Source organism: Dicentrarchus labrax, unplaced genomic scaffold (assembly GCF_905237075.1).
Source record: "Dicentrarchus labrax unplaced genomic scaffold, dlabrax2021, whole genome shotgun sequence".
Taxonomy (NCBI): Eukaryota; Metazoa; Chordata; class Actinopteri; family Moronidae; genus Dicentrarchus; species Dicentrarchus labrax.
The window spans coordinates 27,550,721-27,568,076 of NW_026136714.1; the positions used below are offsets into that span (position 1 = coordinate 27,550,721).

The 17,356-nt window shown below is 37.2% G+C and overlaps 2 protein-coding genes across 3 annotated transcripts in view; one reads left to right on the plus strand and one right to left on the minus strand.

The window, feature by feature from the left end:
• LOC127375919 (uncharacterized) overlaps nucleotides 1–17,356 on the plus strand; it is a 629,637-nt gene that overhangs the window by 87,485 nt on the left and 524,796 nt on the right. The gene's annotated exons all lie outside the window — the stretch shown is intronic.
• LOC127375958 (Golgi-associated plant pathogenesis-related protein 1) lies at nucleotides 2,980–5,688 on the minus strand. 2 transcript variants are annotated; one of them, XM_051422404.1, is made up of 6 exons: nucleotides 5,559–5,688; nucleotides 5,331–5,357; nucleotides 4,947–5,156; nucleotides 4,689–4,766; nucleotides 3,707–3,856; nucleotides 2,980–3,322 (listed from the first exon to the last, which is right to left on the minus strand). In XM_051422404.1, the coding sequence occupies exons 2-6, from the start codon at nucleotides 5,335–5,337 to the stop codon at nucleotides 3,318–3,320; spliced, it is 450 nt and encodes a 149-aa protein (XP_051278364.1). In that variant the 5' UTR covers nucleotides 5,338–5,357; nucleotides 5,559–5,688; the 3' UTR covers nucleotides 2,980–3,317. The 2 variants fall into 2 exon arrangements, with proteins under 2 accessions (XP_051278364.1, XP_051278363.1); XM_051422403.1 differs by lacking the exons at nucleotides 5,331–5,357; nucleotides 5,559–5,688 and having other exon boundaries at nucleotides 4,947–5,187.

Consider the following 17,356-nt stretch of genomic DNA (forward strand, 5'->3'; position numbering starts at 1 on the left):
AAAACTGAGTAAATTTAGTTTAAGTGGTATAAAGAAGGTTCATTTGTCTTACTTCATTCAGATAAAATCTGTTTTACTGTTTTTTATTTTGTTATATGTTTTAAATAAGTTTGGATAAATGCTGCATATGACTGTGATATGCTTACTAGTCAAGAGTTTGAATTAACTTAATTTACCTTTCCTTAACAGTAACTGAGTTACTTGTACTCAAATAGAATATTTTTCAAATATTTCATAAATCAAGATGGTGCTTAATCAAGACGCATCTTCAGGCAGACGATCAGAAACCTGGATACTGTTATGATTGCAAAAACAGGGATATGAATAACCCGGGGTTTCATGTTCCATGTAAATGTCATATCCCAAATATGATCAAAACATATGATCATAAATGTACACTTCTTTTTATCCCAATTGAAATCATTCTGATTGAAGATTTCAGGTCAACTATTTACATGCGAGGCCTATAATGGGATAATTTTTTAAAATATACTCTTTTACTTATAATGGCATGTGCAAGGCTATATAAAAATGGCCATAGTTTGTCATAATTTGGAGAAACAAAGTGATACACAGCTGGTGGGAGAAAGCACTTGCTATTTGTTTCAACAATGGACTAATTTGTTCACAGAAATAACATCAGTATCAAGTATCACTATTACGGTATATTTGCAATTAATGTTAGATTTCAATTTCCAAGTTTGTCATGTTTGAAATAAATTCTTCGCTGTGTGCACATAAAATAAACGTTGAGGTTTACTGAACACATTTATCCTTCCAGGGAGATATGTATGAATCTAAAATCCTGAACAGGTGCTGAGACAAAAGTCAAACCCACAACACAGAGGAACTCCCTGTCTATTGCACATACCGGAGTCATTCTCTACTCCTCCTTTATTCAGCAACAAATAACTGCAATGTGACTGAGTAAACCTCAAAGGAAGAATGAATCAGTCAGGTTTCTGAATGTCTGCTGTCACATAGTGGAGCGAAATGGAAGCTGAGCACCTATAGCCACAAGGGGGCACTTTATGTCAGCTAAACACAGGGTTGATAGGGGAACAGGCAAATATTTAATGAAAATGTTCTAGGCTATTTCATGGTCACCTTGGTTGAAAATTATTGTGAGTTTAATCCTAACAGAACACATATCCATGATGATTGAAAGGGTTAACCCATCACGCCATCCTGCGCTTTGTTCCTGGATAGAGAACGGAACATTAGGCAAAACAGGCAGACACAGAATACATTCATTCATATCTCTCCTGCGTCCTCCTGATACACTGCACATTTGCATTACTGCTAACTCACTACACTTCCCTGTGTGGCAGCATACAGTGCAGCCCTGCTGTCCAGACATACTGTTCATACACAGACTGGAAAGGTAGTGATGATGGGCTGTGTAGAAAGTCAGTGCTTACACACCTGACAGATCTGTTTCAGATTTTAAGTTGTGACAACATCCTAAATGAGTATATAGTATTCAATGAATTAATATTAATATTTGATTATTGAAATGAACAGTATGTAATTTCTGCTGCGATGGGAGTCTTTCACATCAAAACAATAACAAAAGTTGAAGTTTGAGGAAGTTCTAAGCTGCCTACACAAATATAAAAGTTTAAACCTTAGTCAATATTGACATTCTAAACATGTAGTTCAGTTCACCATGAAACCATGAACACCAAATTTTCAAATGATCAAATAAATTATTCCTAATTCATATGTTATTCTAGATTTGAAGAAATGGTTTATGGGAAATGAAGTCACTAGCTGCAGACTGCGCTATAAAAGTCAATAAAGAATTTACATTTTTTTTTTATAAATTTAAGAGTTTAAAATCTATTTGAATCATAGATATGAATGGTAAATAAAATGTGCTTTATTTAGGGTGTTGGTTTGTTTAGGAAGCATGTTCTGTTGTCTTATGCTGCCACCTAGTGGTACCTTTCTAGCAATTTTCACATGGACAGTAGCTGCTACAGTATTGCTCAGGCTGGAGATACATTTCTATAAAGTTAATTGTTTGTTTCTGAAGGTATAAAATGTAGTTGATTCTGAAATTCTACATCTGTGTTTTAATGCAAAAAACAATAATTTTGTGCACAAAACAAAACAGTATTCTTGATGATAATTAAAACAAAGTAAGTAGTGAAAAAAAAAAGCTCCTCCAGAACAGATAAAGATATGCTTTCATTTAGTGTGTTCTGATGATGGTCTTTTCAAAATCTCCCATAGGTGTTCAGCTGGGTTGGGATCTGGGCTCATATTTGTTCATTTCAACAATAACATTTTCCTGAATTAGTTAGTTCATTTCAAAGAATGCCCCTTGAGGTGTGCTCCCCTGCAGCCATCCTGAAGAGAATGTAACATTTGATAAATAGCTAAACAGCTATTATGTATATATATATATGATTCTTTAGTCAAAATTGCCCTTTTATAAACCTATAGGCCCTTGGCTGGTATGTATAAAACCTTCAGGAAATGGTCTTAAGAATGGCCATAAACTTTAAATTATAAGTCGGAAAGTGCTATCAGTTATCAGTGCTGACTAGAGTGACTCCTACGTGTAAAATAAGGACTACAGCCATACCCACAATGCCCTCTTTCTGCATCAGCCAATAGCAGGCCTCCAAGTATAACCAGGGCTGCCAGAGCTGCATCACATCATCACAGCTTCATGCAAACTATCATTCACTGTATCTAACATTGTGCTTCAATACGTTGAAATATACAAACGTAATATTACCTATTCTTTACACTGTGCAACTATCCTTTATATATTTAGATGTATATATTTTATATTGTATACTGTATCTTCTTCTATATACCAGTCTATATATCATTATATTTTTCAAATGATAACATTTAAAAACTGTGCAATTATATTTATTTCCACTGTGCAGCTACCTCCTTCTGCAATCTTGTGCAATTTCATCAATATTTCAAGGCAGGGTTAGTAAGTAAGGCAAGTAATAATTTCTTTTCATGAATAAATCAGTTTTTATTTGGTTTACAAGTATCATAAAATAACTATATCTGAATTTCATTATGCCATGTTGATTGATTCACACCTTTATATTAAACCTCAATAACATTTTAAAGGTTTTTTTAATCAAGACAAGGATTTGATTATTTGATTTTAACTTATTTACAGGGCAGGTTATTTAGCAATCGTGTGTTTGGGAGTGGGGTTGCAGGAAGGGTCCAGGTCATCTACAGCAGTGTGCAGGTTCTTCTTGGGTGCACTCCATCTCCTTCACCGGCAGTGTTGTGTGCTCCATCCACCTCGCTGCCAGCTGTAAGATGCACAGCCTTTACGCTGGAAAGTGACAGTGAATACAAGTGTTCAACTGATTAAGCTTAAGCATGAGAAGCAGTTGCAGCAGGAAAAATGTGAATATTCTTCAAACCTGCACTAGATAAGAACAGCTGACTGAGAACCAGCTGCATGAGAAGAAACATGATGATTGAGACTAGCATCTGCCTTCCACACAGTGAGCAGGAGATGTTTAGCTTTCTCTCAGGCGTATAGAAAGTCTTGCTGTGTATGTCTAATAATCCATTCCATTGTTATTTTTAATATTTAATATCTATCTCAAAATGTACACAGACACGTCCTGTTTCCCTCTGGGAACGTGTAAAGTTGACCTCTGCAGTCTCATGAGGCAATGTGTATGTATATACATATATAGGTATATGTTACCTTGTGGGAGTACATTTTTCTCAAAGTAGCCCGGCATGTTCATGTTGCCAGCTGGCCGGTACTGCCCAACCACAAAGATCTTATGGCCATCAGTGGCCATGCCCACGCCCAATTCAGTGCTGTCTTTCCACACCACCTGAGTAAAATGACCTGCAGGGACAAACACAGCAAATTCATAACACTGTACATTTACAACTGAAACTAAATAAAAGTAAATTCATAGAAACTACAGCACAGGATCTAATCTAACTGACCCATCCTAAGTCCTGCCATGTTTTCTTTAAGGAACCCCTTTTCCATTATTTAGTAAACAGACGACCCCTGACTCATTGACATATAATATGTATATGTCATATTATATCCAAAACTGTACAAAGAACCCAAACAGTGAACTCAGTAACTGCAAGCAGTTTGTGTAAAACCAGTGATTTGGATGAATTTTGAGCAGATTGTTTCCTGTTTAGGGAACCTTTTATACAATTCTCTGCCTGTATTATGTATTTTTAGAAATTATTTTTCACAATCAAACAGACTTAACAGGCTTCTTTTTTCTTGTCGCAGCCATTGTTTTATTAGACAATTTACTTTAAATGTACTTTTCTTCACAGAAGTGAACCAAATGCTGTTATAGGCCTACTGTGTATATATGTAGGCCTATGTATGTTTTAGTCATCGTGATTTTTAAAGTTTTTTTTTTTGGCCTTTTATTGCCTTTATTTGATAGTGATAGCCGAAGACAGACAGGAAAGGGAGACAGAGAGAGAGGGGATGACACGCAGCAAAGGGCCGCAGGTCGGATTCAAACCTGGGCCGCTGCAGCAACTCCGTACATGGGTTGCCAGCTCTACTGACTGAGCTAACCAGGTGCCCCAGTGATAGCCTATTTTAGGGATATACCTATATGTAACATTAACTTTTATATGCAATTACACATTTCTAATATGGACTTCCTATGGAACTTGTCAGGGTGATTATGTTTTACCGGTGCCGCTTTGGAATCCAGGGCTGCTCCATTTGTAATCCTTGATCTCACTGTACCATGAATCCACTGCTTCTTTCCCTAAAACACGACAGAGACATAGAGAGAGAGAGAGAGAGAGAGAGAGAGAGAGAGAGAGAGCAAGAGAGAGAGAGAAGAGAGAGAGAGAGTAAGTTTGAGTAAAGGACTGGGAAGATGTAGGAAAAAAAAGAATGATCTAATAAAAGGATGGAAAACAAAAGGGTTGGATCTATAACCCACCTGTCTGGTTAAGGGCAACTGAACTCGACATGGCGTAGACGTTCTCTCCGTCCTTAGTGTCACTGTGCTTCAGGGTGTTTGCTGTCAGCAGGTGATCGGCCCATGTCTGAGCCGCAGCGCTCAGCTCGCTGTTAAGGGTCAGTGGCGGCGTGTTGTGCTTTGCCCTGTAGGCATTGTGGGTCTCCAGGAACTCCTGTTGAAAGCTTTCATCTGCACAGAAAGTCATTATCAATTGATGAGCTTTTAGCGCTTGGAGGAAACTTATGCAATTACTGATGCTGGCATGTTCAGGAAGGACAGGATGAATGCCTTGTGATCACACAAATATCCTCAGTGATTTTGTACTCTTGTGGAAAATAATTTCTGAGCATGTAATGCACTAACCTGCCATTGTGTATGTGATTTTGAAATCTGAAATTAAATAAGAACAGAATAATGAACAAAAATTCCCTCTAAAAATAGAAAAAAATACAAAAATGATTGACAAATTCACAAATATTCTGAAAAAGCATTAGTCAGGTGCTCACGCAAAGTATGATGGTGTTGAAAGGAGCAACTTCACACAGCAAACACAAATACCTTTCTGTGACAGCAGTATTCTCCGGCACTTACCTGGTTCAGGGGGGTTTCCTCTGGTCTGCACAGATGAGGTCTCCTGTAAAGATACAGTGTCTCTTGCTGTCTCAAAAGCCGGTATTTATATGCACGAGCCGGCCCTCTCCCTCCTTATCTTTATGGAGGAGGAGACAGACACCCAGCCCTCAACTGTAATTATTTAACTCTGCCACATATCCTTATTGAAAATGACTCATAGTACACAGGATATTCCACATTCTCACATTTCAATTCAGTGATTCTTCTGCAGGTTTTTTGGGTCATTTTCCCAGATTGCCCAGAAACAGCAGATAAATACATGTTTCTTTTGTGATTACCAAATCAATTATATGATAATAAGTAGGCGTTATTTTGGTTCTTAGGTATTTCTTTGTTTGCACATGAGTTCAGCCACAGACAATATCCAGTTGTAGCCTCCTGCTTAGTTTGGGCTACCACCCTGGATCTAGGTAAGTGTCTTTTAATAACAGGCAATTAATATGGCAATTAAAGAACTGCAGACATACTGTTTCACCAAAGTAAACATGTAAACAAAGAGCAGATGAGTGGAGGAATGTTAAGGTGCTCTCAAACAAGTTGTGGTAAATTCCTCCAGTAAAGAGCCGACTCCTTCCTGCCATCCGTCAGCCATCGCCTACAGTTGCCGGTGGTTTTAACGAGTCGTGGCATGAATTAAACACAGACAAACAGAAGACTTCAAAAGCAAATGGACCTCATTAGCTGACTATAAAACACTGTACTCCAAGGCCCTTTATTCATGCTCCTGTTTACCACAAATTCAGCAAATGTTGTCCCAATCATAGTGATAAGTTACTTACCACCAAAGCTTTACTGTGGCACAGTGGTTGTCCTGAGGCAGAGGGGTCCACAAACAAAAGTTTGGGTTCGTTGAGTAAGTGTTTCTTATTCAGGAAGGTCCCTACCGAGAGCCAGTGCAGGCCCGGCCCTAACCAATTTGGCAAGATTTTAGGTGGCGCCCCCTTGCATCGCAGTAAATTCCACTGCCAGTTATATACTGACGCAAGAAACTGAATAGCTTTGTCTTTGACATTTTATTTTATTTTTAGAGAAACAAGTTTTTCAATCAAAACAGTTAACAAGAACATAATAAATTAGAAATAAATAATAAAAGAAATGTAATATAAATAGCCCACACAAAGTGTAGAATTTAACTACCTACAAAATAAAAGAAGTGATAAAATGAAGTATAAATACAATATAAATAAGGCACTGCACAAAATAAGATATTAAAGAATATTCAGATTTTTTCCCCATTGAAGTGTCTGTTGAAATACTCATGTTGACACCTTCGTCCGTCCTGATGTTTAGGGAATGTGAAGGTGTTTTCAATTTGAAATGGACCTCTGTGAACTAACCCTGTTCGTACGTCATCAGTTAGAGGAGATGGCCAGTCAGCAGGGTCTGTTGGTGCAGCCTTTATTCCTGATGCTGCATCACTGGGTTCTTCTGAGGTGGAGGCGACAGGAGGATCACTTGATGCTGTTGAAGTGGCAATGACATTAGACGGCCCAGGATTTGCAGGAGGTGGATTTAGATATTTCAACAGCGCATCTGAAGAGAGAAGAGGAGTAAGAGACACCGTTGGGTGTTACAGTCCAATAATAAAAGAAATGATTCCAAGAATAAAATTAAATAATAAAAATGAACAACCTAAGAGATACATTACTTTCACTGTACTGTACATGAATGATATACAGTGCCATTTTTCTGATATGCAAATTAGATTAGATTTAATCTTATTGTCATTACAGTGAAATGCTGATTAGCAGAATGTAAAGAAGCAGTAAACTGCAGAATAATATAACATATGGGAATGTATTAACATTAATGATGTGCACTTTAACATGGATGTAAAGTTTAACACTATAAACACACTTTAGACAATACTGAACTGTAACACAACAAACAACAAGGCTTCCAACTCTAATATATAAAGGTGTGTGAGAGCAAACGTTACCTAACAATAATAAATACAAATAAAAATGTAGATAAATGTTAACAGCTGCTGAATAGATCTAATCTTTACAAATGTCCCTGAGAAATAGAAGGTGGGAGTATTATATATATTATTGGCCCCTCCATAACATGAACTGACGTTAAAACGAGCTAACACTATTTACTGATTAGCAAACCGTGTTAGGCTAAAGGTTACTATCGTTCAGCGACAGACAAATCATTTCATCCCATTATCTTCACTCTACCTCTGTCTTTGTCATGTTTTTCCTCCTCTTCTTTTCTTTTTTTCCTTCCCTGGGCACTGGAAAGTTTTGGTGGTTTTGCCATTGTTAATGGTTTCTGGGGTGACGTCAGAAAACTCCACCATCTCTCAGAGAGCAGGTAGAGTCTAATGAGTCAGAGGAGGAGGGGGGGCGGGGGGCTTCATAAAGTCTTATTATTGTTTAATAGGCTTTGCTATGCAGTTCAATTAATGTGGGCTTATTTCATACTAATAAATAATAGCACCAACTTGTTCTAGTGTCAAAATATTGAAAGTTGCACCTTTTGTTTTTTTTCCTTCCCCCATCGTGGCGCCCCCTAGATGGACGGCGCCCTTAGCATTTGCCTATACTGCCTATGCCACGGGCGGGCACTGAGCCAGTGATTGGTCCATTCTAGGCTACTGTAGAAATATGTTGGTTCAACATGTTGGACTTTGTAGATCATTATCTTATAAAAGGATCATATTTTTGCATGTAAAATCTTACTAAAAATAAATGTAGTAGAGTACAAAGTACAATATTTATCATAAAAGTATGAAAGTACAAGTCAAGTTAGCATACAGTGGAAATACTGGGTACTGGTCTGTTTGCACCAATTTTTCATGAGAGAATTTGTGTGAACAGACCCTTTAAAATAATCAGGTTAGACTTGAAAGGCAATGTTCTGTGGAAAGTAGGGTACAATTCTGTGGAACTTGCTGGCTTAGTAAACATACAGTATCACATAACCACTTCCATTTCGCTTCTGTTTGAACTGCTGTGTATAAAGCAGATATTAGACTGATAGCCAGGGTCGGTTCCCTTTGTTTGTTTTGCTACACATGTCACATGCTTGTGAATGTGCGCATTCAGTTGCAATTGTTACGAAACATTGTACTGTTACTACAGACAGGTAATTCGGTACAATAACATTTCATAGAGGATAAATAACAACAACATAAGGCTACTGTTTCAAAATCATACAAAGAATACATTTATTTATCACCAGAAAAACAAAAATGTAACTACAGTGAAATAAACTTCTTCTTGTGCTTTTACATTGGCTGGTATCAGTATCAACATTATGATCTGATCTCTGTGAATGTAAACTTCAGTTTCAGGAGTTCGTTAAGCAAAATTGATTCACTGAGACATTTGCTTTTACATGGGACAACAAACAACACTTTTGGAATGTAATGGCTAAATAAACACACAATATTGCCATATTTTACTATTATTGTTTATTTCAGGAGCCTGAATGGACATACAATAAAATAAAACAACATTTGACACAAAAATGGATGAAAACGTCTCTAAGCAGGCTTTCAGCAGAGCCCATGTCCTTTCCCCCTGTAATTCTGACGATAAGTCATTGCCAGAGACAATCAGCAGCTTCAGTGTTCCAGTAAAGATTATACATGTGCAGCTGCTCTTGATTTTTCACATTTATTTTTTTATTAAAGAAAGACATTTATATAAAGAGAGAAGAAATCAAAGAACAGACAGAAGACCTCAACAGTACATTTGTATTTGTGAGAAAAATAAGCTCCATTGCACACCGTAGGAATATAGTACCAACAAAAACTGGCTAATTCTGACGATAACGTGTTTTGAACACAACTACAATTTTACAACACTTTCTTTGGCAACTACAGTGTCGCAGCATTCCATTCTCTAGTGTCTTTAAATCACCCAACACTTGCACATAATGAAAGGTTTCATCTTTGCACACAACAGGGGAATCGGTACATTGTATACTTATGTATGACATTAAAAATAATGACTCTGAAACACGTCAGAACAGGTTCCTGTGACTGTCAGGAGTCTTTATGCAAAACAGACCAGCAAATCCAATGTCCTGTACATGTAGACATCATGTGCTGGTTTTAGGAACATTGATGGACCATGTCCTAGTTTAAAGTAATACAACAAAAAACAACAGGACACATACTGAAATGATGATTATATTTTTGCATGTAAAATCTCTGCAAAAAATAACCAGAAGTGTAGAAGAATATGAAGTACAATATTTATAGAGAAAAGGTATAAAAGTCAAAATAGCATTCAATGGAAATACTCAAGGAAAGTATGGATATTGTTAGCTGGATATAACCATCCTTAGCAGATGTTTAGACTAAAGCATTTTATGATTTACACCCTCAATGCAGTGGCTGTTTGAGGGGCAGGGGCAAAAAAGAAAAAAGAAAAACCAGAAAAAGAACCAGCGCGCAGAAAGCTGCGATGCAGTTATAGTAAAACAGTTTAGTCAGGGTTAGGATAAGCACTCTAGAGTGCACTTCATCACGTTTTCTCAATTAATTTCAGAATTATATCCAGTATCACTGGTCAGAGGAAGTTTCCAATTTGACAAAATCCTTGTTTTAGCTGTCAAAAAGGCTAGGAATACAGTTTTGATATCTTTCTTGCCAACAACAGGACTAGGAGAGAGATTTATATTTATTACTGTCATTGAATGAAACACATGAAACCAAAAGTAATTGTGCCACAACATATGAATCAAAGTTCCCTCTCATCCTGGATCCTTCTATGGAATGTGATAAAAACTGGTTTATACAGTCTATCACGTTACAATATGGGCTATGACCTGTGCACTTGTTTTCCTTTCATTTTCAGTCTGAACAGACATGTGACTCATTTGTCTCAAGCATTTCATTTCAATATGACAAAAATGATGTTCCTGAAACTAGTATATTCCATCTATATGTGCATTCCACAATCTGTACTCAAACATCTGCACTGCCTTTGACATTTGTTGAAATGGTCAAACAGGCAAAAGATCTAATTTGCATGTAGGCCACTGTCACAGGAACCTGTTTTTGTCTTCTGGAGATCATCTTAAATGTCATCCCGCAAGTACAGATTCCTCTGCTGGCATTATCATCATTATAGAGGAATGTAAATATTTGTCGGAAGATGTTGAAGGCAGCTCTAGACTGTGAACTGTCACTTTATGACTGCACAATACTGCTGTCTAGAATTTGACTGAACGTAATGCTTGTATCGGTCATCTAACCTTCTTCTTCTTCTTCTCTCTTTTTATTTCGAATATGTGCGAGTAACACAACAAAGTAAACTGACAAACAAACAAATCCAATGAAAATAGTCAAAACAACAATATCAATAGTCAAAACAAAAGTAATAATGTGAACCCACATGTCCGAAAAGGAGTAGGATGAAGCATATGCTTATTTAAACCTACCCCTTCTCCACTACTCAATTAACACTCTTTCTCCCCAACATACATATTTACACAAAAGAAAAAAACAAACAAAAAAAACCTAGAAAATAAATAGATTAAATAAACAAATACATAAATCATTTATGGAAACACCTGATTGTTAAAGCTTTTCTTCCTCCCTGTACCTTGTGAAAACCATGTGTTTGTACCGCTTTTTAAACTAGATCAGGCTCGATAATTAGTCGTCCCCTCCGGTATATATCGGAGGGCCGATATTATCGGACATCCCTAGTTTTTGCCGATATTCACTAAAAAATGTAATATCGGGAATTATCGGTATCGGGTTTTTAGAACCGATGTTTGTTCTGTAGGCTTCAGCATTTCCGAGCCTGCATGAACGCAGCATGGGACGTTTACCGGCGCGCACTAGATGACGTATAACAACAACAGCTACCAGCTAGACTGGTTGGTTGCTAACCGTGGCTAACAAGCAAACAATTTAAAGCTGAATGATTTTAATATTAACACAAAATAAATGCAATACACCTTAAATATTTGACCCTGCTATGAGCTGTTCCTTAACCAAACTAACAATTGGTTTAGAATTTACATTAGCACTCCTTCAGGTGCATAATACAATTAAACACATTAACAAAAGCTAGTGCTTAGCCAGCGCTTAGCGTTAGCGCTCTTTTCAGTATTAATAGTTGTTCTCTTATTTTGCACAGACAGTGTTTACATTTGGAAAGCCATGTTGCATTTATGTATGCATCCAGTGGGGCATCACAATAAAATGAGGCATAATGTGTTAATTCCACAATAGGAGATATGTTATGTTGTTAACAGTTTTGGTGTAAAAAGCCTGCATATATCGGTATCGGGTGATATCGGTATCGGAAATTGAGAGTTGGACAATATCGGAATATCGGCAGAAAAGACAATATCGAGCATCCCTAAAAAAAACGTTTTAATGTTTATGTTTTAAATTGAGCTCACCCCTCAGATTATAACCTCCAACTCTGTAAAAAAAACAATTTTTGAATATTTCCAGGAAGTAGATTGTTTATTGCTTTGTACATGATTTGTGCAGTTTGGGAATTACCAGGTCAGTGAATTTTAATGTTTTTGATTTTAAGAATAGTGAATTTGTGTGGTCTCTATAACCGATATTATGAATTATTCTTATGGCTCTTTTCTGTAGTATGGATAGAGATTGTATTGTACATTTGTAAGTATTGCCCCAAACCTCTGCACAGTATTGTAAATATGGTAAAATCAGTGAACAGTAGAGAATGTGGAGAGATTTGTGGTCCAGAATGTGTTTTGCTTTGCTCAGAACCGAAATGCTTCTTGACAGTTTGCTTAACTTAACCTTGACTTTCAGTCAGTGAAAAGTCAGTGCTCCTCCTACAGAAGCCCTAATAGGTTATGGTTATGGATTCAAAACATTTTTTATTTACATTATCTGGAGATCACACGTTCATTATTTTGTTATCTCTGGATAACAACGGTCATTTTCTTGTGATAACGATATAATAAACATAGAGGGGAACATGACATACACACACTGCTCTGTGTCGTGGGTTTGAGAGTTTCAAAGCAAACCACGTGAACATTTTATTAACCATTTGTTGTTTTGGTTTGATGTGCAGGAATTTACATTATGGCTAATTACTGTAAGGGATAGACTTATATATAGTGGAGTTAAAGAAAACGACATGCAGGGATTGGATTAAGTGCGATCACTACCCACGTTTGGGTAGTGGGCTTTGCATGTCTGTGGGCAGATTCAAATCTGTGGATTAGTGGCATATGAACCCACAATGACTAATTTGTGGCCAATTTAATGCCACATGTCAAGTAAAGAGCTTTAAGGCTTGTTGTCCTGCCAGCAGTAAGTCATACAAGCAACTTGAAGTTAAGCAGTCTTTACAGAGCATCTAATCCAGGAGCCAGAGCTTTAGAACAGTCCTGGAACTGACCGTTGCTAAGCCCCACACTTTTTGCTCTGTTGGGAACAGTTGACCAACCCTCGGTCAGAAACAAACATTTTCATACTTGTCTGCTAGACGCCAGCAGACAAGTATGAAAATGCAATGTGTTTTTTTGCATCCATGCAGCAGCATGATGTTGAATTTTTTGCCATGGAAATATCTCAACATCTATTAGATGGATTCCATGAAATTTCATATAGACATTCAGCGTCATTCAAAGTCAAAATCTGAATTTGTCTAATTTGGTTCATGACCAAATGCAAAACTAAAAACATCATCTAAGTACAGTCTTGCAGAGCCACTAGCAGTTGAGACCGTTTACATGTAACTTTGATTTTATCAATCTGCACAGCTATATACTACCAGAGGTGAGTGAGACTTTGTGTGAACAGACCCTTTAAAATAATCAGGTTAGGCTGGAAAGACACTTCTTTGGAACTTGATAGAAACTGCTTGTACAGTATCACATTACAACAAGGGCTACGACCTGTACACTTGTTTTCGTTTTCATTGTGTTGTGTAATGCATTCATCTTTATATTTATCACATCATTCAGTGAGTCTGAAATTTAAGATGCTGTCCGGGTGTATAGAGAGAAGGAATCAACAAACAGTGACACATAGGGGATGGTGTGTTCATGCCAATGTGCAATGGTTGCTATTGCTACAATGCAACTGCTAAAAATGACATTTATATACTGCTAAACTTCAACAGCAAATAAGTTTTAAAAGAAATACATGCTAGCCAGATTATGTTTACAATATCTGCTCTTGCAGTACAATACAAACATTTTATTTTTATGGTGATAAACTGGCAGCAATGGTTGCCAGAACTTTATGTAATAAACATGCAAGAACCTTTTATCTTACTTTTTGAATTTATATTACTATTATGGTAAAAGAATATTAGTACTGTCCAGTTTTAATCCATATTTTATTGTATAAATACAAGTCATCAAAAGAAACAGTTTTGCCATATGAATGCTATGATGGTGGTTTTCTGTCCAATTTACACTCTATAATATAAAAAAAAAACGACTTTATTCTGTATACATTCCTTTAAAATGCTGTATTTGGAGTCAGTTTTGTGTTTACCTGATAAATGTAAGATAGAGCGTTGCCTCCAACGCTGTATCCAGTTCTCTTTACACATCCATGGTTCACTAGCTAGTCGCTAATGCTGCTGGGCGTGTGGGTTTTCACTGAAAACAGCTGCCTGCAAAAACAAAAACAATCATAAAGCAGTGGTTGGGAATTGTTGATAATTCTCTGTTGGTTCATCACAACAAGTGACTCATACAAGGTACTGAGCCACTGCTAATATAACAAGACCAAGAGTCTATGGCAATGCTGGCAGCTCTGTGAGGCTATGTAGCACTGCTTTGAGATAAATGGTAATGTCAGCATGCTAACATACTCACATTGACAATTCTAACATGTTTATTCCATGTTTCACCATATTAGTTTAGCATGTTAGCATGAGTATTATTAGAAAGTATTATACAGACATAATAACGAGGAGACAGGGCTGCATAATGTTGCTCCTCGTTCCTCCTGCTTGCTGTGGCAATAATCACATTTATTACTAATTGAAAAGGTCTGTTTTACTCTTATTCCTGTTCCTGATGGGTTTTGTGGGAGTGAGTGGGGACTGTCTTGCTCTACAGTGTAGCAGGAATGTTGTTATTATGGGAGCTCAAGGGCTGATATATATCCGAGATTGCATTTTTATTTACATGTGACTATAACAGTAAAAATGTTCAATCAAACATTTCAAATTATATTTCAGTACAGCTTCAGTACAGTGTTGGGAAGTAATAATCTACATTTTGCATTTGTTGCTGTGCACCTTTGTCTCTCTCTCTCTCTCTCTCTCACCCCAACTGGTCGAGACAGACGACCACCCACCTAGAGCCGAAGGATCTGTCCTAGGTTTCTGCCTTTTAACAGGCAGTTTTTCCTTGCCACCGTCGCCAAGTGCTTGCTCATGGTGGTACTGTTGGGTCTCTGAACTAATGTTATAAGGAGTTCCGTTCCCCTCCTGCTCTATTTGAAAAGTGTCCTGAGATAACTTCTGTTATGAATTGACGCTATACAAATAAAATTGAGTTGAAAAAATGTAATTAGCTTGATGGTAGTTAAACTACATTTATATTTGCAGAGTAATTGTGTAGTAAAGTACTAAAACTACTCAGTTTTGGGCCATTCAAGGACTTGACACATACACATAACCTTTGTTTAGTACATGTGCAAAAGGCAGGGGGTTGCTCAGTGCTCACACAGCGACAATAATGATTCTGAGGAAGACTCACCATGGCCATATTTAAGCAAATAAACCACATTAGCCGTGTTTCCAAGCTAATTTGAACAGAATTTCAAGTAAACCTGCAACAGAAAATGTGAAAGAACGCTTTTTTCCATCCACCATTATGCAATTATTGGGAGTTGGTTCATGAGACAAACAGTTGGTGGTGGCGATTCTCCAGTCCATTGTAGTCATTGCATTTGGCTTCTCCCGGTTAGGATTCCTTCAGTGTGGTAGCCCAATTTATCCACAGTGGTCTCCTCCTCTCCAAAACAAATGGATTGCTGATTAAAACCTCTAAAAACACTGAATAAAGCAGTTCCACCTTAAAAATCACTGTTTCTCCCACGCTGTTGGGCAGACCAAGGACCACTGCTGGGTGCCTGGTTAGCTCAGTTGGTAGAGCTGGCGACCCATGCACTGAGGCTGAGTCCTTGCTGCAGTGGACCAGGGTTCGAATCCAACCTACAGCCCCCTGCTGCGTGCCGTCCCCCCTCCCCTGTCTATCTTCAGCTTTCACTGTAAAAAAGGCCAAAAATATACTTTTAAAAAGAAAAGGACCCCTGGGAATGCGGGCCGAGCTGCTCAGCTTGTTTCTCTGATAACTTAAGATCCAAACGTCTGATGACTAAAATCCTTCATCCGGTTCAAATCCGGTAAAAAGCACCAAGATCTAAACAGTGGATGGTAAAAATGTGGCTTCAAACTGGATAAAAAGTCTGTTTATGACAGACATACAACACATGCACAAATGAGATTTGTGCCACCCCTTCCCTTAAACCCTTTCTAATGCTTCAGATACTTCAAAATGCAATGCATTCTTCCGTTTGTGTGGTCTACAGATAAATAAAGAATTCCAGAGAAAATGGCCAGACTTGACCATTGCACATAAAAAAATATGGATGTAATCTCATCAAGGACAGGAGCTACAGGAATGACAATCAAACATACTGTATAAAAGACATGCTTCTCGAGGTATGGAAATTATTAGGCTAATCTTTGTTGACAGTTACCAATTCAGATTATATTTGGTTAGTTACTTTCTTTTGATACTTTTTTTAAAATAGCCCAATACATTTGAAGTACACAGAGACGTAGCTATCCACTGCCTTGGAGAGAAGGAAGAGGACCGTTTTCAAGGAGTTTAGAGTAATTAAATCAACATCTTGAAAGAAAATGAAATCCACATTGGGCAGTGTAAATATACAGGGCAGAAACCTGCTCCTTGTCCATTAAAGTTTTAAGTATATTACACTTCTGGCCACACCCCAATCTGTAATATCATAACAATGGTCTGTTCAGATAGGTGTTGACAGCAATGGTGTGGGAAAATACTTCCAATGTATTAATAAATAAATGTATTTTTTCTTTTAATTTGCTATACAAGGACACAGAAGTGTTTGAGGTAGGCTTTGATAGACAACTGATGAAAACTGCCGCCATTGGTGACCGGTCCACCCCAGAATCTGACCATATGACAGCAATCATCATGGTCAAGGGAACCAAAATCCTGGAGGGAAAGGATATCCCAAGGTGCTGTGCTTTGCTGATGGGAATCTGAGCTATTGGAACTTAAATGTACATTGATAGCGACAGTCTGCTGCTGTTTGTTACAGTTTTTGCAAAATTGATCTAAAACGTATAATGTGTAAAAAAGACTACAGGACCTTGAGAAGATTGGTGGCCATGTATAGGACAATTTAAATTTGTGTTTTTAATATTGTGTGTTCAAACACTGTTAAACTGCAATTCAAAATAAAAACAGTTAATTGCCAAACAGTTTTGTTTTTGTAAACAAAATTTAAAAATGTGTGTCAACTTAAAAATTATTATTATATTTATGAAGTACATGACACTTAAAATGCCTTTTAGAAAATGTGGAGAAACTATTTGGAACAACTTCATTTTATGAGTAACTAACTTAAAAACTTGTGTTTATGCTACCAATTATTAAGTAGGTGGTAATTGAAAATACCTTTCATTGTAGAGGAAAAGCTAGTTCCCCCTACTTAATATAGTTCATTGGTTGAACATAATTTAATTCTATGTTGTCAAAACTCAAAATGATAGATGGAAACT

Coding starts and splice junctions, on each gene's coding strand:
- LOC127375958 (XM_051422403.1), bottom strand. CDS start 5,172: ATGACTTTCTGTGCAGATGAAAGCTTTCAACAGGAGTTCCTGGAGACC. Junction 4,767..4,946: donor AGTTGCCCTTAACCAGACAG/GTGGGTTATAGA, acceptor GTCGTGTTTTAG/GGAAAGAAGCAGTGGATTCA. Junction 3,857..4,688: donor TGGATTCCAAAGCGGCACCG/GTAAAACATAAT, acceptor TTGTCCCTGCAG/GTCATTTTACTCAGGTGGTG.